General features: G+C 37.1%; 1 protein-coding gene across 2 annotated transcripts in view; it reads right to left on the bottom strand.

The window, feature by feature from the left end:
* Nucleotides 1–21559, bottom strand: part of LOC135141416 (protein eva-1 homolog C) — an 86878-nt gene extending 65319 nt beyond the window's left edge. For both annotated transcript variants that reach the window (XM_064072493.1, XM_064072492.1), the window contains exon 1: nucleotides 21315–21559. In XM_064072493.1, the coding sequence (XP_063928563.1) occupies nucleotides 21315–21381 (67 nt within the window). In that variant the 5' untranslated portion in view covers nucleotides 21382–21559. The remainder of the gene's footprint in view (nucleotides 1–21314) is intronic.
* Nucleotides 21560–22261: the final 702 nt, after the last annotated feature.

A 22261-nucleotide genomic window follows, 5' to 3' on the forward strand; every position in this document is an offset into this window, starting at 1 on the left:
ACATTTCCTGATAACTGTAGAAAAATAGTTTCACTTTATTTTTCCGAGTTTCCACGGTTCTAATCCGGTTACGAACAAATCGCGAAGTGCGAGTACAAATGAAAGTAGTATGTGCAAAGAAACATCTTGTAGTAATTGCGTTCCGTCGGTTTGCTCAAAATGTAGAGGGCACAAATCCATCGATAAGTAAATAAAGACTTTTAAACGATCAATAGTGCAGGTGATTTATTTGGTTGCAATAACAAAAGAATCAATTTAAGAGCTCTTGTAAGTTGATATAAACATGCTTATTATATATAGTTATGCACACTAAACAAGTCTACGCATGCTTGCAGCCTATATTAACAAGGACTGATGACACGTCCAGACTTTATACTATAATTTTAAATAGTTATATAGTGGGGGTTCAGGCCCACTTGACAGTTACATTTCCTGATAACTGTAGAAAAGTATTTAACTTTATTTTTCCGAGTTTCCACGGTTCTAATCCGGTTACGAACAAATCGCGAAGTGCGAGTACAAATGAAAGTACTATGTCCAAAGAAACATCTTGTAGTAATTGCGTTCCGTCGGTTTGCTCAAAATGTAGAGGGCACAAATCCATCGATAAGTAAATAAAGACTTTTAAACGATCAATAGTGCAGGTGATTTATTTGGTTGCAATAACAAAAGAATCAATTTAAGAGCTCTTGTAAGTTGGTATAAACATGCTTATTATATATAGTTATGCACACTAAACAAGTCTACGCATGCTTGCAGCCTATATTAACAAGGACTGATGACACGTCCAGACTTTATACTATAATTTTAAATACTTATATAGTGGGGGTTCAGGCCCACTTGACAGTTACATTTCCTGATAACTGTAGAAAAGTATTTAACTTTATTTTTCCGAGTTTCCACGGTTCTAATCCGGTTACGAACAAATCGCGAAGTGCTAGTACAAATGGAAGTACTATGTGCAAAGAAACATCTTGTAGTAATTGCGTTCCGTCGGTTTGCTCAAAATGTAGAGGGCACAAATCCATCGATAAGTAAATAAAGACTTTTAAACGATCAATAGTGCAGGTGATTTATTTGGTTGCAATAACAAAAGAATCAATTTAAGAGCTCTTGTAAGTTGGTAGCTTTTCAAGTATTTTAATAGTGCCAACAACCACTAACCGCAAGTGGGGAAAGTGTTTACACAACAATTGCTATTATGGAAGTTATTAAGCATCATTAAGTTAAACACGAAACTGACACGTAGATAATGTATAAACAGTAAAATGAAAATAATGTTGAAAAAAATAAATATCGTCAGTATTAGATTTCTGGGCGCCTGAAGCACTTTTTTTTAATTTAACTGCTCCTCGCAGCATCGTTAGTTACTCTACATTTATCAAATTTCACAATTAGCTCGAAGGAAATTTGCAACAAAAAAAGTTCACGTGTCGTGGGGTGACTGGTTTGTTTGTTTCCACCATCATACATATATGCAGCATAATGTGAATTTAATGTAACGGAGAATTAAAATTTAGTGTGATTTGGGTCAATAATGGTCGAACGACCTCCCTGGTAAAGATCCTCGTCAATCTCTGACAGATGAGGCCTGCCATTTTGAAATTTACCTACATTTCTGGGTTACATCAAGGGAAATAGTTGTTCATCATAGATTCACTCGGTTAAATGCTGAGATAATTTAACTTCCGTGTGCTGAAAGCCAACTCATACCAACCTACTAACACAAACAACGTTAATAATGTATCACCGTACGCAATCCTTACAATCCTCTCCATCAAATTTCATTCCAATCGGAGTAAAACAAATACGTCTCTGTTTAAAGTTTGACGACCGACAAGCTCCAACCGAAGGTTATCAATTTTCGATTTTCTTTTCACTCGTAACCCGGAAGAGAAGCCTCGTCGCCCCCGTAATAGAACTCGCTGTGCGTGATAGTTTTAATACAGTGTCGCCACAACCCTTCTCAATGCGTAAATCAGTGTCACAACTAAGAATCGGCTTGCAGAGTAATAACAATATATTCTTATACATTTGACAAAGCCATATGCGGTTTTGTTGTGAGGATTTGGCATGTTTCTTGGGATAAAGAAATCAATGCAGGGAAGGCTCGGCTTGACATTATCCTGCAGGGTGTGCAGATTCCCGCCAGCGTGGCGTGCAAAATATACGCAGCGAGATGTGTGTGCACTTCTTCGTGGCAGAATTCATTACGCGTTCAATTCGAACAAACACGAAGTGCACAATGGGGCGAAAGCAGCTCGATCGAGCCGAAGAGGCGGAAGAGCAAATTTGGACGTCGCCGAGCCGGCTTTTGTGCAGCAAGCTGCAGACAAATATCAGCTCCCGGGCGCTATTTATTTAATACCTAGAGATGCACCGCGCTGCTGACTTGGCCGAGATTCTTCTGTCAGCGCTCTCCATCACAGCTACTGCCATATACGTCGAGGCGTGCTTGAGAACACGGAGAAAAGTGCCTGGTTTTAATGCGACATTATTATTATTATTATACGGTATCGGTAGTTATGTGGTGGGGCTTCTGCTCACTTTCGGCGGGAATGTGAATTTCGTGCGCATGCGCATATTTTATAATAATCACGTTCTATTTAGACAAATGCTTGTCTTGGCGCGGTCACTCTTGTGGGGGTTGCAGCCGGTGCGGACGCGAATGCGGTAATTGGCGTTTTATAGCGTTTGTTGCGGGGAGAATGCGACACAATGTGGTCTTTTTCTGCGTGTAGTGGTCGCGTCCAGCGTCTTCGGTTCATCGACTCTTCGGCCGTTTGTTTAAGGGATCTAACTGTTAAGACTGTTTTCCGGTCTTGATAAATGTCGCCTTTGTTTGGGCCGCGACTCTTTGACCCCCTATTTCGCGACTTGAATCATAATTGGACCAGACGCATAAATTACGCCACAACTAACAGCACGCCAAATTTTGCCAAGGAGAAAAATTCCGGCGACGCAACAAAAACGGAAACTGCTCACCGGGCCGCCGTTATAAGAACTAGCAATTTATTGCCTCGCAAACTGCCACCTATGACCAAAAACTATAAACTATGCTCACTTCCGTGACTACCAATTCGGGATTAACAACCTCGTTAGACAATATGGGACTACTCATCATCCGTATTGTTGATAGAAGCAGAAAAAACGTAAACGAGAAAAACGCACCGTTGGCACGTAAACACGATTTTACACCTGCAGTAAACACACGTTTAATATACACCGCGGACAAATCCGGCCATTAGATGACGGCCGAATTAGTTAGTCGCTTGTTTCACATGCAAGAGCTGACATTTGGACTTTTTACAGTAAATGTTATGTGTACATACACAGTCAGTTAAAAGATTAGTTGTGTAACACTGTTTATTTTTCAATATTTTACTTTGCTTTTGTCACTTGGTGTTTGTCTTCGTTTTTCCGATTGGTTTATCAAGCAAGAATATCCTCACAGTGGTATTTTAGTTGACATTTAAATCGATAATAAATTGGCACTTGCGCGATGCGTCTAGCGTTACGGATACTTTTTTCCGGTGTCACATGCTCGTCACTTGGACGCAACACGGCGTATCAATTTACCGACCGACGACTTCTAAAAAACAACCAAACTAAGCCTTGAAACTCTCAAAAATCACAATAGGACGTGCCTGCAGTCTGTTTTTAAACAAACCTCTCTAAATATTTTACTACATTTCTACAAAAAGCAAATCCGTTCGTAAATGGCGAAACAAATAAAACTTTAACGTGATCGCCTTAAATATAAATCTGGCTTGTTTGTGGCCAATGTTTGAGCTGCTTGCTACATAAAACATCATTTGCTATAAATATCCGCAATCACTACCACGAATAAATCACATAAAAACATTATTGTCATATTTTTACAAATTTAGTACACCCCTTCGCCCAAACTGCTTTTTAATGCACATAAATTTGTTTAATAAATACCGAACCTCCGAGGCCGTAGATTTTTAACGATAATCCCGAAATCTTAACAAGTTAAGACGAAAACGGGCGTTAAAACACAATAAGTCTGATGGTTTTCGAAATGCGAACTCGTTAAATATTTAGCGAGCCCATTAAATATAGATTTATTAAAGTCAATGTTGTTTGTCGGCTTTTATTCAACAAAGCGGAACTGTCATGTCTTGAACTCCATAAATTTTAAAGCACGAGATACATTTTTATGTTATTAGATCGCTCCATTGAATTTCTCTGCAGTGAAATTAACTACTCGCGGTGTTCGAAACCGCTTAACTAAATGTGTATTTAATAGCCCCATCTCTTATTCAATACTCACCCCACAGGGCTGCGAATTGAATAAGAATCACCTCTGTAGTTGACTAAACCACCGACGTTTTTCGAGAACCGCAAGATTATCGTGGCTCTGGCACACTTGTTCTCCACAAACTCCGACCAGAGAACAAAGGCCATTATTATTAACTATAATTGGCACTTTTCTCGGTAAAACGGCGCATCAACATCACTCCTCACCGCAAAAAGTCCCGATTAAACCGTTGCCGAGATTATTAATTAACTATAATTAACTACAGAAGCGGGAATTATAGTTAATTGGCGATTTTATTTACAAGTCAGATACAGACCCAAAAGAAATCGATTCAAAAGCTCCTGCTTAAATTCGACACCTATTTGTTTGCTCTCTCACAAGCTTAACCACAATTAATCACACAAATACTAACCCCACACAGTTAAACGTCAATCGCAAATATAGTTAATTAATACAAATTATAGCTAGTTGTACGCTGTAATTGACAACAATACATTTTAATGTTATTTACACAGTCAAAATAAATTATAAGCTTAAATTGTTAATTACAACTTACAACAAAAGCTGCGATTATAGTTAAATAGCTAATACAATTTAAATTATAGTTAGTTATTTTTAACGCGTAAACTAAAACGAAATAATTTATTTCTATTGATGACGGTAATTATAAATGACACTTGTAACGAAGATCAGAGCACTAATGATAATTAGACCTCTGGGTTAGTGCTATTACGTGTAAATGTAAATAGTTTTTGGTAATTATAGTTAGACATTTGGTGATACGGGTCGGTTCATTTTTGGTGGTCCGTGGGCCGGTTTTGTCCGCAAATTTGGCCAAAAATGTGTAAGCAGCGTCGCTCAATTAAATAACCGTGGACCATAATTCGAGCCGAAATCCAGGACATCCTGGCGGATATGTAGGAGAACGTGCTCGCAGACATACTGCAATGCAATAAACAGTATGCCGGAAAAGGTAGAACGCTGCGCAGGAAAGCAGGAGACACTTTACTAGAATCTAAATCCTTCCAGGATGACAATGCACGAATAATCACCATTTGTTGTAAAGATAATGGAAATTGTTGCGAAAAACTATGTCACAACAAATAAGAACGAAGCCGAAAATAATAATATTTAAGAAAGTTTGTGGGGTCTTAGCATCAACACGCTTCAAAATAATTCAATTTTGTCAGAGTTTCTTTTCGAGCTAACTTTCCCGATGTATCATAAAAGTTGATATTTAAAACTGCCGTAAGAACAGGAGCGCGGGGTTTTTCCAGACGCCATTTTACTGCATGTCGACAAGGAATTTATTTTCTGGAGCTAAAACAGTCCCTACGCCGAACTGACATTTTCTTATCCTTCAGTCAGCGAAAGCTGGCGATGATAGACCGAAACAAAAAATATATCAATCGGGATTGACAACGATTGGATTATTCGGGTTTGCAATTTCGGCAGGAAATGAATTTAGGGTCGGAACGGACCACGAAACAAAGGGATGGCGGGTGCCATTAACTTGTTAAAGTGGATCAATCGCGATTAAATGCTATTATATAATCTGTCAAATTAACTTGTGTGTTGTTCTTCGTAGCTTCGTACATACATATAGTGCCACTAGGACCGACGAGACACGAACAACTGTTTTGACGTTTCGGACGATACAAGACGGGCGGTATGTTAGTCGTTTGTGTTCACCTAGATAATTGTGCAACTTGTTCTTGAAGTTTCTCTGATACGAGAACTTGTATTAAATTATACGTTTCTATATTTGGTAGCGCATATTTGCAATATGGGTTACGATGAGTGTGAGAATCCGACGGTTTAATCTGAACTTGCAGATTATAGTCAAGGTGAGTAATTTTATTAGGTAACTTGGTGTATTGATTGCATGACCTTGCGTACGAGAAATGCGCAAACTTATTGCAGAATGTGTGAGTGAGTTCATTGTTGTCGAAAGTATCTACCTATAAAAAATATCAAAGTTCAGAATTATTAATTCAGTTTATGAAGGAAAGCAAAATATTTAATCGGGTTTTTTGTTAACAATTTGTCATTGTCATGTCAAGTAACGGATTTTCCTTATGCTTTGTACGGATTAGTAATGGCGACCTTGGTTGTAGGCAAAAAATCTCCTAAATAAGATTTTTACGAATTCGATACGTTTCCAAATTTGTTAAATCGTTACAAGCTAACGGTTAAAAAAGCGCCGGGATTGAATCGACATAAAATTTTAATACGCGTTTTATAGCGCCATAATTTTAAAATTCAATGACTTCAATTTTTAAGTTGTTTTGGCGGTTTATATTACTAGTTAGTTAAACTAAATTAGGAAGTTCCATAAAAGGCGAAGTATACTTATAAAACGAAATTATTTTAGTCTAGTAAAGTTGCAAGAACATTTTTATTAAAGGAACTTGCCCAATTTATATTTAAATATTATTTTATAAAAATGTCACGCAGCTCCCGTTTTACCCTTCGTCGAAATTTTACATAAAAGTAGCACTTGGAAGGGCATTAAAACCTTTAAGAAAACTTGGAGTGACGCCAAAGAAATATTAAATAATGACAGTTAAAAACTATAACAGTGCCTCGTCTGCTTTCATAGCGCTTTAAATTAAGACAACGCGCTAGCACCAATTAACAATAATTTACTCAATTAAAAAGCATATTTTTCGGGGGCAAACTGCAAAAATAAATTACAAATTTTCATCGACATCGCTCGACCTAGCCGTGACAGTTGTAATTAAGTTACTTTATTTGGCTATTGATAGAGTGTTGGGTTTGAAAATGGCCATTCCACGTAGAGGCCATAGCTGCGGATGACAACTCTGTCAGCTGTACACGATTTACGTCGAATATTGCACAAACTCGCTATGGAAATCACTTAATCCGTCACAATGTGACCATTTCTGACTGCATGGGACTTTTAACACTCAAGAAAGCACTTCGAGCCGCGGCATTAACTTATCGTACGATCCATTAAGCAAATGAATTTAAAACCGACTTACGTATTCAAATCATCCTGTTAAGTGTCATGTCATACACCAGAACTCATTTACGAAGTTATATCACACGCTGTTCAATATTTGAGGACGCGATTCAATTAACGCTGCGCGTTTTTCCTGCAACGTCGATGTGACGTCGTCCACTATCCCACTTCTGACGTGTCGGAGCGACGTCATGTCACGTCACCCCCACTTATCGGTAACGACACCAGAATTGGTTAATAATTGTGTGAGCTAATTCCACGTTTTCTTCCTACTCCTGCGAATGACATTTGGGTATTTTAAAGCAGATGTTTCACTCGGTACCCTTCATGGCGGTGATTTCGTTCCAGAAATTGAAAAAATTTATATTGCGTTATTCGTCTGAGGGATGCTCGGCACAATAAATATCACGAACCTCGTGACCCTTTGATCTTGTCTTTTTTATTTATTTGTGTACGCACTTTTTCAAAGGTATTTATTAATATAAATGGTCTAAGTTATTTCTGAGAGAATATAAAAGGGACATGTTTTTCGCTACGTGTAAATTAAATTTGGAATTTAATCAAAACAACCCTCCTTGCTTTGTCGTATGAGTGGATTTGATCCCTTTTATATTTTTTAAATTTTATTAAAAAAATTTAATAAGTGAGCTTGCTTGGGAATAATTGAAGTATTTATTTTATCCGGTTTGGAAGATTTTCGCGAAACGAAATGCAACCCTAAATAAAAGAATCTTTGAAATTTATTTTGTTACCCGAAACCACCTGCAAAATGTATTTTTCGTTACAGTTCGTTTTGTAAAAAAACTCATAAATTATAAGCATAAGAAGGACCTTTGTGTAAATCCGGTTACTATCCGGATGCGTGTTATGACTGCGCTGGCCCTCCAAAGTCTGTTCTTGTCACGACCAATATCTCTCTATCTTATTGCAAGGTCAACGATTTTGCAGTGTAGGTACTCATTAGTTGAAGGCGAACCGTGTACCTCCTCCCTTTTCGTTTTACACCACATCAAACTTGTACTATCCCCGTGTACTGGCAGAAATGAAACACAGAGCTTTTAAAGAAAATGTACTCTGTTAACTAAAATGGTTAAGCTCTACAACCGTCAAGATCTATTATCGGCACTCCCATCCATTACGCTCAAAGTGCATTATTAAAACTAGAGTACCTCTAACTGCACTTTGTAACAAAGACGCGGCATCGACACTCAAGAAATATTTATTTTTTGAACCACACTTGTTTCAACGGAGCTTTAATTCTAACAACGAAAAACTTTATTGCAAAGTTAAATTAAAACCCATTTCGTTTAGAGCTCACTTTTGCGCCGGTTACAGATAATTATTTTTCTCGCTTTTTCACTCCACGCAAAAAACACTGATATACACCGAACATACAACAAAAATCTTCCAGCTTTACTCTGTTCTATTTATTGCATTGAATGTCGGATTTGCGACGATTCTTTGACGAATTCAAGCCTCGTTTATGAAAAAAATTTCAAAGGGTTGCGTGCTTTCACAAAAACGGTGACTGTAGTTATTTGAGGTAGACAAACCGGTTTTGAAAGTAGCAAAACCGGTTTGGAAAACGGGTGTCGAAGTAGCAATCGCGGATAAACGGTTAAATGATTGGATTAATTTAATGGCACCGCAGGTTTAACAGCACGCAATAGATGGTAAAGCCCTTTTGAATAATTTTCAATAAAACGGCACATACTTCATGGCTGTCGAGTATCACAGTTGGAGATATTAAAAGTGCGGATGTAGGCGCGAATTCTTTGTTCTTTAAACTCGTTTTCTTAGAGTGAATAGCTCTAACGCTCGGAAACGCGGCTGCAGAGAAAATCTATCGCTATTGATGAATGAAAATTGTCGACAAGCAGTGACCTGAATATATCATTATTTCACATCTTCAAATTCATTATACAAAAATTCAGATTGCTCGTTGACTTGGAGAATATTTCTGGTGTAATTTGGCTATTGATTTTTTTATGTTATGTTCGAGAATAGGGGTAAATTTTTTCTGGGATTAGGGGTTAATGGAAAAATTACGAGGGCTTTTACACCGACTGTAACATCATTAAAAATTCAAACAAAACACTAATTATTTGTATACAGCAAGTTAAAAACGTCTTATTCATAGTTGAGGAATTTTCGAGTGGGTGTGTCTGTGTCGTGCACCTCAAATCGTGCAAATTTTATGATAAACTCCAAAATAAATTCATCTCATGTCATCAAAAGGAATTTTTATAGCCACTTCCTACTGTATTAATTACGAAAAAAACCTTTTAACTTCTTAAAGATGCAAACTTTAATTAACTCGCATTCTCGTATAACTCCGCTTCCACCTATTTCCGCGCGTGAAAATTCTCTTTTCCAAGATGCAACAACCAACGACGTTGATAGATGCAATATTTGCAGTACATAACAGAACTTTCGTTCTACATCGGGAATTTCCACCGCACAATACCATCAATATACCCGTAACAAGAAGCCATTTATGCATGCGAATAAAATGGATGAAGCAAAAGCTTCACGACAGTAAACACCTTTTTCTATAAACTAAATGTATCGATTTTAAGCATTTTCTTCCCACGATAACAAAAGTTTATGAGCCGCGTTTGCTCAAAATATGACATGTTATGACTCCCGCAAAAACACTCCAATCGTCCTTCCGGTCGTAAAAAGGTCGTAATTGCCGAAAATTGCAAATTCGCCAAGAGGACTTACATTTCACACATAGGCGACGCGATCTATACGCACCGAAGTAGACAAAAGAAATGAAGAACGTAGGTTTTTTGCAGTTTACAACCGAGTCGTTTATGTGATGCTCTACACTTGTTCATTCCAGTATTTGACACACTAAAAACCACGCTGTTTGTGGGTGCGGCGTTTTTTAAACCCTCGCTGATTGAGGTAAGCAATGAAGTTTGATGCCGCCTAATTGCTTCCGCTTTGTACTAAAGCAACATGTACCATCTGTATACAGCAAAACCTTCCTTAACGGACACCTCTACATAGCGGACACCTCTAATCGGATAATTTTTAAGAAACCGAAAGTGTGTTTAGCAAAATGTAATGAAGTAAAACGTCCCAACAACGGACCCTCTCAACAAAATAAAATTTAGTACCATTTTAATAAATTTCATAGAAATTTACCTCTACACAACGGACAGATTTAAGTATTTGTTATAGTAGCCTGCATAGATATTGTAGCCGTCCATAGAGTCGAAATTTGCGAATAAAAATAAAATAAAACCGGTTCAAACGGAGCCGACGGTGGCTTGCAAAATCTGACGTCACTCTGGCACACGTTGCACAGAGACGTATTTAATATTAAATGTCATTTTTTCCGTTATGATATAATCTGTTTAATTTCTGAGCTGAATCTCGTCAATAAAATCGAAGCTCTGTTCACTGTACACAAGTTGTGGTATGGTATATTCATCGTTGCGGAGGCAGGTGGAGCGAAAAACCTAGTCATCTTAGCAGCAAACACGCCTATAAACTAGTCCACGTGGACTGTTTGTTTCCTGTCATATTTTAGTTTGCTTGAACCAATTGTGTTGCACCAAACGGTTATTACACTTGTTGAAATAAATTTTCAAACTTCCATCTTTCTCTAGATCATCGGTTTCGTAGCTGTGTGACAAATTGTTTATCGTAGATAGAAAATAGCAAGATTACAGTGACCGTAAGATTTTGTGCAAACAGCCTTAAATACACCCCTGTGTGAGGTGACGCGTGCCGCAGTGACAGAACTTGCAAGCCGTTGTCGGCTCCGTTTGAGCCGGTTTTATTTTATTTTTATTCGCAAATTTCGACTCTATGGACGGCTACAATATCTATGCAGGCTACTATACCAAGATTTTACCTGGTTAACAGCGGAGGTACTGTTAACGGATTAATTAATTCTGAGTACCGCCCGCGGTACCCTATTATGACATACCAATGGTTTTCTCGTTATTCCGTTTAATCCATTGTAGGGTTTACCCGTTTTCCCAAAATGAATTTTAAAATTGTCGGCAGTACTGCATCAGTAATTCATTATTTGCTTAAATTCTTAAATCTGCTGAGTTTTTCGAATCTGATAAGCTTCTTATTGTTAGGTATGTTAGGAATTTCCTAATGAAAAAAATGGCGGCTATTTCACTTAAGTGAGAAAGTATAAAAAGTATATGCATACATCAAATAGGTTTTCAGTATATGTATATAACAAACATATTTTTTTTTCAACCTCTCTCCAACGGACACCTGTCACTATCGGACACTTTCTGAGTCACCACGGCTGTCCGTTGTACACAGGTTTTGCTGTATTACATACAATGATTCCTAAAACTGGATTTTCACGGCACGTGGCCCGCTATCCCGATTCCACTCAAGCTTTGTACAATGTGTTATTATAACGTTTGCTATGCACACTGCCACATAATGACTGTCAGTGTCTTCTCAAATATATGCGTCGAATTTTGTATTTAAAATTTCGAAATGTTAACATTCGGCATAATGCATTTCTTGTAAATCCTAATCGGTGACACTTTCGTCATCACATAAACAACGATAACGCTGTCAGATGGGCTATTTAAGTTTAATGGCACTTCGTGTAAAAATAAAATAAAAAGTCCGCAGTTCGATGTGTGTTACTACATCTGAGGGTCGTAATTATTTTACGTTCTTTTTAATAGCCACCCCTAGAGCACCATCACCGTGTTTTATTACAGCCGGCTATTTTGCATTAGCGAAATCATAAAAATGCATATGTTCTTTTATGAATAAAGATGTTATTCATTGTGTGCATCCCTGTTTATACATGGAGCCATTGACGAGAAAAGGGCTATTAAAACGTAGTACGAAATGTGAGTAATTAGGTCGTTTTAATTGCAACTCCGGGTTATGATTTTAGGTTAAAGTTCAATTGTGTCGACTTTGTATTTATCATACCATGAATAAGATGTTAATTAAATCACTATGTATCGTCAATATTCTATCAACTTTATGGTGCCGTGCGGGTGCGCATGCTGACGGGCCGCCGCTGATTTTTGCGCTCTTATAAAAAACACGTTGAAACAAATTAAACACGTATTTGCTTTGGAACCTCGAAAAAAACATCAGCATGTTTGAACACACACATACATATATGAAATTTGCGTGTGTAAATTTCGGGAAGAAATAACGAAAATGAAATTCGCAAAAGTCCAATGCAAATTTGAGTGGGGTTAGATGGTCGAGGAAGGATCAATCATTTTTATGAAATTATGCGTCCCAAAAACCGACGAATTTGAACCTATTATCCCATGACTAGCGAAGAAGCTTTTGTTGAATTAATCGCCCATTGTCTTTGAAGGAACGAAATGCCAATTTAAGTGAGGAATTACTAAATTGCTCGGATTAATAAATTCGTCGGCTTTAAAAATATGCAAAGCTGACGACGGAGGAGGAATCGAGAGGGAGAGCATGCATTCGGCGGTCACGATAGAGTAATTAATTTATTTATGTGTCGCAAGGCGGTCTTAAATAACGGTTACCAACAGACCTACGCTATTATGTTACCGAGTTACAAATATGTGAACTGTAACGGGCTATTAATTTGGTCTGAGGCACTTTTCGATCGGCACGAGCCTCATCGCTTACATCTATTGCCGCGACTTCGCTAACTCTTGATTTATTCATGTTGGCAATTGTGTAAGTTGTACTTTAATTACTAAAGGTTTTAATTAAAGTGAAATTCACTAATTATGTTAAAATCTCGCAGCGGCTCCGATCCATCCTTGGTGAACAATGAGCAGACCTTACCGTAAATAAGTTCATTACATCATAGAGCAGGTGCTAAAAAACCTCCGCTTTGTTATTACTATTATTAGCGTCAGGTAAGTACAGATGTCATAGCTGCAATGCGATTTCGAAACAGCCTTGACAAACATGAATAAGACGCCTACCTATACCTACCCAATCAAGGTTACCTTGCGTAATGCTAATCTATTCCCAAAAAAGAATCCTTCCAAGTAATTACAGGCCCACATATGGTTTGATCATCACAAATACCGTTGCAAGCCGATGGCGCGCCGAAAGTAGCGACACCTGCCAGTTCCGCTTCGCATACACCCCCTATCTGTCACCTGAAGCGCCCTCTGCTGTCGCGACGTCCCGAGCGTCAAACAAATTCCACGAATTTTTGACGTTTCGCTATTTTTCGCCTCGATCGGAATTCCTGCGGTCACTACGCCACTGGATCCTCGAATTTCGATTCTATATCGAGTGCTCACTCCTTAAACACCTACGCCCTCAAATTTCAACATCGTACGTGGAAACGACAAAGGTCGCTGTGTGTTTACCCGACATATTGGAGAAAATCGCATCCTTTTCAGTAAAAATTCCCCCATAACGTGTTCCATAATGCTCGTCTATAAAGAAGTACCGACAGAAGCAGTTCGAGTTATAAAGGAGTTCGTAAGAGGTATTTACGGGACTTATAAAAGATTCTGTATTATTTTTCTTAGATATAACTTCAGCAATCCTCTTTATACTGAGGCTAAATTAAATTCTTCATCATATTGTCCAAGAATGTGTACAAGTTTCCTGGTTTAATTCAATTCGGGCTTGAAATGTCATTTTGCGTCGGTTTGGATATTTGTCGCGCGTTTTAACGCACGTCGATGATAAAATCCCCTAACTCCGAGTGGGCCAAAAGCCGGGCAAAAGAGCACGTCTAGTCGAACGCAAACACGAAAAAAGCAATCCAATTGAAACAACGCCGATGAAATCAAATTAAAAATAAATGATGTAGCACATCACATCGACAGCAAATTATAACCATTATTACAAATTGTGGCCTGCTTGTCAGCATTTTACGACCTGTTTCCACCGAATATCCAATATTATTTACTGTTATGCGTTGTTTATTTGCTGATGCGCCGAAAATTTGAGACGAACTTCACCTGCAAATCGCGGGGTTGAGTTAAACAAGGCCATTTCGAGTCATTATGAGTAGGCAATTTATAAGGATAATGCGCTCAAAGGGGGTTGGTCGGGAAGAACGGCAAAGGGCGCGGACGATTTTACTAAATATGAATAGTAATTTATGCATTCCAGCTTTTGAAAAATTCGTTACTTCGACGAAATACTGTTAGACGGAACAGGTTTAACGTGGTCGTTAGCTCAAATGGTACATTGTACACTTTTCTGGTTTTGATGGACACGTATTGTCTCTGCAGCCACGTATTTTAGAAACTTCGCAACGACCTGTATAAACGTTGACTACACGTAGTTTGAAACTTCTTTTACTAGAGATATCGTCGGTATTTTTGTCAGGCTTGCACAAGATTTTCACAGCTTTGTTTTAAATTCTTGCGTTGGATTTTTAACAAGCGGCCGGATCGATAAGTCCGCAAAATGATAACATATTATTGCAGATAATTTAAATCCGAATTCTCGCGCTGTATTATTTGATTAAACTGCGATTCATCCCGGTCCGGATATGTATCTACAAAACTCAAATATTGACTTACCAGTTTTAAAGCTAGAAAATGGTAATTAAGTAGATTTGTGGATTTATCTTGTCTATTACGCTCGCAAAAGAGAGAGCAACTTTGATACGAGAGTTAATTCAATGTTTTACTACTTTACTAAGTACGTTTTAATATATCGTTTAATAATACCCGGTATTACCGTAATAACATCACTATTAAACCAGCCTACATATTGTTCGTGTCAAGATGAAAGCAAATAAATCTACAACACATTAAGATTTATTATGTGCGGTTAGATATATCTAAGTAATTTTAAAACTAGACTACAGTTATAGATAAATGGATGATAAGTTATTACATTTTAGACATAGGGTCCATATTAATACACAAACTCAACTTAAACCCAACCTTAATGACATTACGCCTCCTGACAGTAGCACAAAATTTTGCCATCATTAACATACGAACGTAAATTACAAAAAATGTATACAATGTTCCAAAAGTTTGATTATTTTTTTATACACGATATTGCGGAACAGCCCATTAAATACCTACACTAATCATATGTGTATAAAGCACTATAACAAATCTGACCTTTGATTTATAACAACTGGCATTAAATTATTGAGGTACACAAATCATGTTAACTGTTTCCTAAATGGTACATAATTAAGTAGTCAATTACTGCTCGTACTCGCAGACGCAACCATATAAAAAGTAAATTAACGTACACCAATGTTAGAGGAATGGAAAGCTAGACAAAATTCCATATTAAGTTAATATAAAATTCAAATCATACTGTGCAGATTTTTTTACCTTGAATTTTCCATCGTAACAATTTTTTCTATGACGTCATCGATTTTGTGAAGGGCACGAAAAAATGAATTGTAGATATACAGCATTATTTATATTTATGGGTGATGAATACGACCGTATATATAATTAGGAGTAAATAAAAATTTTTATAACTAGTTTGACAAGAATTTGTCACCAAATAGGCAAAATTCGAATAGATGATAGCATAAATGAATTAACGCAGACATGAATGAAACTAATTGACAAGACCAAGCTCCCCAATACGCGTATCTATGAAATTATGAATCCGCGGAAAGCCTTTGACACGGTTTCAAATGTACAGCTGCTAGAAACTTAAGGCAATTCAGGTTTCCGAGATATAGCTAAAATACCACGAGCAAGTTAATTACAAAGTAGAAAACTGTACAATGTACATAAACAGAAAATATTGTGATAGATTTCCAAATAAGGTGCACCGCAAGGAACCGTCTTTATACCTACATTGTGTAATAATTTATGTAATGACTTAAAGAATCTCAATTCTTTAGACTAATTAATATTTAAGTATTGTGTGTATGCAGAGACGCTTGAAGGTTGATTTCTGTGTCTCGGTTCCGCTATGCGCTCTTAAATGCGTAAGTAGCCGTAACTGTATTTTTGAAAGATCATGAAATTAGTATGTGTTAATTAAACGGCAAAGCCTCTGTAATTTCCGGTCGCAACCGTATGGTTTTGTCGGTAGGCACATCAACTTAATTTTTCAAAGCCATCATAAATAACTGGTGGTTTTGGCGGCAGTGCCGTTGTATTATGCAAGCCTAAGTGACCGAGCAATTTGTAACCGGCACCTCGACTTAAATGTGGTATAATTAAGTTTGTCAAGAGTAGAATGAGCGATGGAGTGAATTTCGGTGCGTTTGAAAACAAATTGTTAAAAAGCACAGCGTCCCCAAAAAGGCCATAAATACAAGGGACGGACAGCACAATTTGGCGGAGAATTTCGGAGAAAAGAAGTTTAAACGGTGGCCGAGTAATTTAAAACGGAGTGCATTCGCCGGTGTAAATTGATATTTTTAAAGACGTATACGTGGGAATCGGCAGCAACGGCGACGAGGGTCAGTTTGTCTTCTGAGATGCCGCAAGATGAAATATGCGGCATGCACCAGATACAGATTGTATTGTAGTACGTGAGCGGAATTCATAGCGGACTTGTCTCATATACGTGTGGAGGATACCTATGGCAACGCCATCTGATTTTAAACTATAAAACAACATCGCGAATCAACCGATCGATTGCTGCAATCGGAAGTACCGTTAACACGTTCGATCACGTGGACGCATAAATTGATGCGATATAAATCTCTATATAAAATTCACTGAGAGCGTAACTTCAATACCGATTTAATGCCCTCTATACTGAAGAGATTTACATAAAGCAATAACGAAAATTTTGGCAGCCTGCAAAATGAGCGATAACACGTGGGGCTAAAATGGAGCGTTGTCCATAAAAATTCACATGATTATTTACATTTTTCCGTTTTGCTGACTAAGACAAATCATTTCAAAGTGATAACGGATGATGATCCCAGCTGGTCCTACCTATTACACTTAACCCTGTTAGGTACAAACACCAACTGACTGAATGATTAATTTCCGAAATGTTGACATCAACGGGTACTTTTTACTACCAAATTAATTAATTTTTTGTTTTTAAAGCCCAAAGAGTAATCGAAGTATTGCTGACACATTCTAGGTTCATCCTTCAGCCGGTTTTAACCGTAGTAGTTTTACACACTGATAAACTATTTGCACAACGCCGGAGCTTCCGGTGTACGTTACTATCAAATCCAGACACTTGCCGAGTCAATTTACCTCAGCCACGGGTTTCGGCGCTGCTTCACCGATCATATTAACACCACACAAAATAAAATTGTACTGAAGAAACGATACTTCAACCGCTTTATTGCATTCGATGATCACCCGCAAAGAGAAAACTTCGAATTTATAGATTTCGGGTCTGATTTTAGTGCTCTATTTGGCGCTGCGGGGATCGCTTCGCATTATTTTCAAAACTAAAAACAGTGCTCATAATGTGCACGTGCATTTTAGGGGAAACCCGCAACCGCTGTTTTAAACGGCACTCAGAAAAATGGAACTTAAATCCCAGGCGTTAGTTGAGGTAATTTTAACTTAAGCAGTTTTCGATGGAAAAATAACGTTTAATTTTGTGCAAAATTTTATTAATTACGAGAATTTTGCTAATATAACGTAAAATCGGCGTAACAAAATAAACGTTAAAATAACGTGGAAATATAACGTCTTTACACTAGAAACTCTGTCATGCGACCAAGAACAACATAACCCACGTCCCAGTAATGACAAGGTAACGTTAAATAAACGTCACCTTTGGACAAAGATTTTTTGAAAAAAAAAAATCAAAATTTTTAAGATTATCGCAAAAATTGTAAATAATTTTTTATCAATTACCACAAAAACTGACAAAGTCATCACAACATTTTTATCTGTAATTTAACACTCCACACCAGCCTATCTTTATTTTGAGTTATAGAGGTTATCATAATAAAAATAAAATTCGCAGAAGACAAATTTTATCATTTATTCTAAGAAAGAATGAATTAATAAATCAAGAATGGGTTACTAGATTTTAATTATCATTCAAATAACACAATAAACGTTAAAACAACGTGAAAAAATTTCGCTGGTTAATTATAATAGCAATGTTGTTTGGAAATACTATTCTGACTCAATTTAGATTATTTTTAACTAAATGAAACGTCAAAATGACGTTAAACACGCGTCAATTGGCCGACAATATTGATATTATTGCTTGAACCGCGTCAAAATCTATCATTACTGGACATGTGGGAGTAACGTAAAATCAACCTCAGCGTAACGTCATTTATATTGTGCTACATATTTTGAGCGACGTCTAATCAGTGGATTTTCCGAAGTACATCTGTTGTATGTTCCATGACGACGTCAAATTAACGTCAATTTTTCAAGTCTTGGTAGAAATGCAGTGGCAAGCGCAGTATCTTAAAACGCTAGTAATTTGAGGTTGGGTCATAAAAACAGTGATCGTAATAGCGAGACTAACGGAAAGTTCATTAAGCCAGAAACCGAATGAAAATATTTTGTTTGAAAACAAGAAACATAAAAGCAAAGAATGAGCAAGCAGCTAGAACAAAACGACAGTGGCAGGAACATAAAATAATAAGATTTTAATAGCTCGGAACATAAAGCTGTAGAATTCGGCTTATCCAGCTAAAAACTAAGAACATGGAATTATAAAAGTTTAGGTTGTATGTGGAAGTTTCTTATTACCTCGCTTGTTATAAAGTTAGAGTAACAATAACGTTATGTTCTGAACTATTACATGTCTGTCAGAAAGACATGAAAGAAATTATGTAAATTTCGGTTTTATGCGCTGAAACACTTGAAGAATTTTTATAGAGCTTAAACGATGGCGGAATTAAATCGCGATCGTGACTCTAGATACTTCCATCTGCAATATATTCGCAATTACACCGAATCCGAAACGTTGTGCCAACGCCAACGTCAAGCCAAAAACAACAAAAAAACAAAATCGATAAAATAAACAATTGAAGAATTTGTTATTACATAATGAAAGAAAGTTGCCGCAACAGCGGGCTTTCTCGACCTCAGAACAATCTACATACACAAAAAGCAAACAACACAAATCAGCGCCTTTTTCGTAATGCTCGCATAAATGTTTACATTAACTTCTCCAAAATATTCCTTCTCAATATGCCCGCCATTTCAATACGGCCACCATCATTATTTTTTATTGCACTTCTTTCAAACTTTTAATGCTCAAGCTCGAAACAAAAAGTTACCTCCTTCAAATTAAAACACGAAATTATCTTCAAGATTGCAAGATGGAATTTATGCTCGGGTTAAACTCAACCTGTGGCCCGAGATAATTGCATATTGTATTCGTTATTAATTACAACAATAAAACGAAAAATCGCGCCGCGCGCCCGTTTTGCCGGAAGTGACATCAATCACGTTTGCGACGGGTTTAAGAAAGAAACTGCACCGTGACCATACATACTCGAGAAAAAACTTACAAAGAGCCATATTACCAGAATTCATATTAAATTTATTCGGCGTACCGTTTTCTTGTTTTTATCCACGTTATGCAAGTTTCAATTTAGCCAGTCTGTCTTGTGTCAGCGCTATTCTCTATATTGTTTCCTTTTATTCAAGTCTTTTGTTAGTATTTTATTGCTAGGCCAAGCATATTTTGCATTTTCGCTTATTTTAATTCACTCTCGTACGTATATACTAGGTTTATTTCCAACTTTTAATCGACACGTTATATAATACACCTATAAAATTAACTCCTAATCTGTATTTAACGAAAACATAAAAACAACGGCGTTTACAAAATTATGTTAAAGGCATTACGTGAATTCAATGAAGTACGTCGATTTTACCCAGATAACCTAAAATCAACGTTAATGATGGTCAATATTGCTATTTTAACAGAAGAAACGTTAAAATGACGTCAAAACTACACCGGACGCTAAAATTTTGCAATGACGTCATCAAATTTTTAGTGGGGATAAATATATCAATTTGGATACGTACAGTTTGCTTGGGAAGTTCTGCGTTCCTCCCGCTGTTCCATCCCGCAGTGACGTTGAGGGTGGTAACAGGATTACAAACCAAAGTGTTGTGTTCATTATATTGTACATTATAACACTAATAACATCAGTACTATGTGTATTTCTTTCTGAGATATCCTGTATAAACAATTCGAAAAAATGAGGTAACGTCATCAAGATTTGGAAGAGATAAACAAATAAATTTTGATTATTGTTTTAAATTTATATATGGTTGAATAGGAGTACCTACTTTTTCATAATCTATAGGAGCAATGAGTGCGAAATAATAAACTGAAATTTATTAATTCAGTAAAATTTGGCATGCACGGCGGTTTAAAGTGCCTTTATGACACAATACTGTATTCGGTGTTATTATCGATAAGAGTGAAGGAAAAATTGGTTGAGCGGCGGTTTTGCTGGAAGTGACATCAATCACATTTACTAGGGTTTAAAGGAGCAAGAAAATTGCAGCGTGACCATACATGGTTGCGAAAAAACGTAACCTTTGCTTAAAAGCAGCATTAATCAAGCGATTTCCTCTAATTGAAACGTAAATCCTTGGCGTGGAGGTTCGGTCCGCAAAATTGTATGCATGACGTCAGGGTGTTTGAAATTTGGAGGTAACGGTGTCCCGAATTTGGTATACGGAAAAATGAGCAATCGGATTTGTGAAATGTCCGTTTTGGGTATTTAATTCTTACAATAGCGGTAATTTATAAATAATTAATGAGGCACACACCTCTCGCCTCGCGATGATGTTTCCATGAATGGACTAGTCGTTAATGTTGTAAGATGTCGGTTTTCTTATGAATGAAGCCGGTGTTTGCCGAAAAAAATCGGATTAAAATTCCGGTAATTATGCTTAAGCGTCATGCAGGCGGGTCATTCAAGACGGTTTTTGTCAAAAATGCACAAAAAGAAATTTATTCCGGAGCGAGTAAATTAGGAATGACTTTAATTACATTTCTCGAAATCTTTTTCAGTTAAGTTAAGCTTGCAATTTTCTTGCGTCGAAATTTACATGGAGAACACCTGATTAAAAAAGTGCTTTAATAAACATCAATTTGAACCTTCCACGTGAAATTTTTTAGGTCCTCATTTGATGCGAAACACTGAACGCATAAAAAATTTACCTAAATTATCCGCATAAACTGCGAGGATTCCGAACAGGATAACCGTAAGGACGATCCAGGAAGTCATTTTAAATCACTTAGGCATCACGCAACACAAACAATACCATTTTCTTCAGCACTTGCTTTTATCCGGTTACTTCTTCAGAGTCTGCAGGAATTTTCACATTTTCATTTTCGGAACGCGAGTTGTTGCGAGCGTGTTTTTGGCCTCTCCAATGTCAAGTTTACGAACTCCCTCTCGCGGCGGTTGTATCAGTACTAAACTGATTCTGTAAAACCAAGTCCATGTTACGAATGGACCAAGAACGCACGAACGGACGCGGAAACCGCCGAAGCGACCGGCTCGACTCCCACGATCATTACGAGTTTACAATAAACAGATTTATACCCCCAATATTTTAATGTATCGTAAATATTTCTGACAGACATCACTTAGTTATTATCTTGATTTTCTTTCCTTTTTCGACGATATTTCCAAGAAATGCGATTTGCTTATGTTTTTATGTCTCGTTCCATGGAGATGCTCCGCTCTAGCCGAGGAAAATATTGTAATAGGGTCACTTGGCGAATGCCTAATTTCATGTTTTTTTAACGTCTCACTCCGTTTCCCGTTTCTTAACAGATAATTCACGAACTACTGAACCGATTACATCCAAATACTAAATGTAACTTGTACACAGGTTGTAAAATTTATTACACAACGATTTTTTGTACTTTTCCTACACTCATGTTTTACAATTGTTTTTTATAAATGTTAAAAAATTAAAGACGACGCAAAATGATAACACAAGAACAATTATTTAGTGTCACATTGTGCACATCACAATTACTATATTTATCCCTACTTCATAAAAGTTATTTATTAAACCACCTCGTCTAACACACATTGATCCAGTAAACGCTCTGCAGCTTCTGTGTAAATGACTTTACGGCTTTTTGTAACGTGC

This window comes from Zophobas morio, unplaced genomic scaffold (genome assembly GCF_036711695.1).
Source record: "Zophobas morio isolate AGI-343-1 ecotype UQ-CSIRO unplaced genomic scaffold, CSIRO_AGI_Zmor_V1 ptg000044l, whole genome shotgun sequence".
Lineage (NCBI taxonomy): Eukaryota > Metazoa > Arthropoda > Insecta > Coleoptera > Tenebrionidae > Zophobas > Zophobas morio.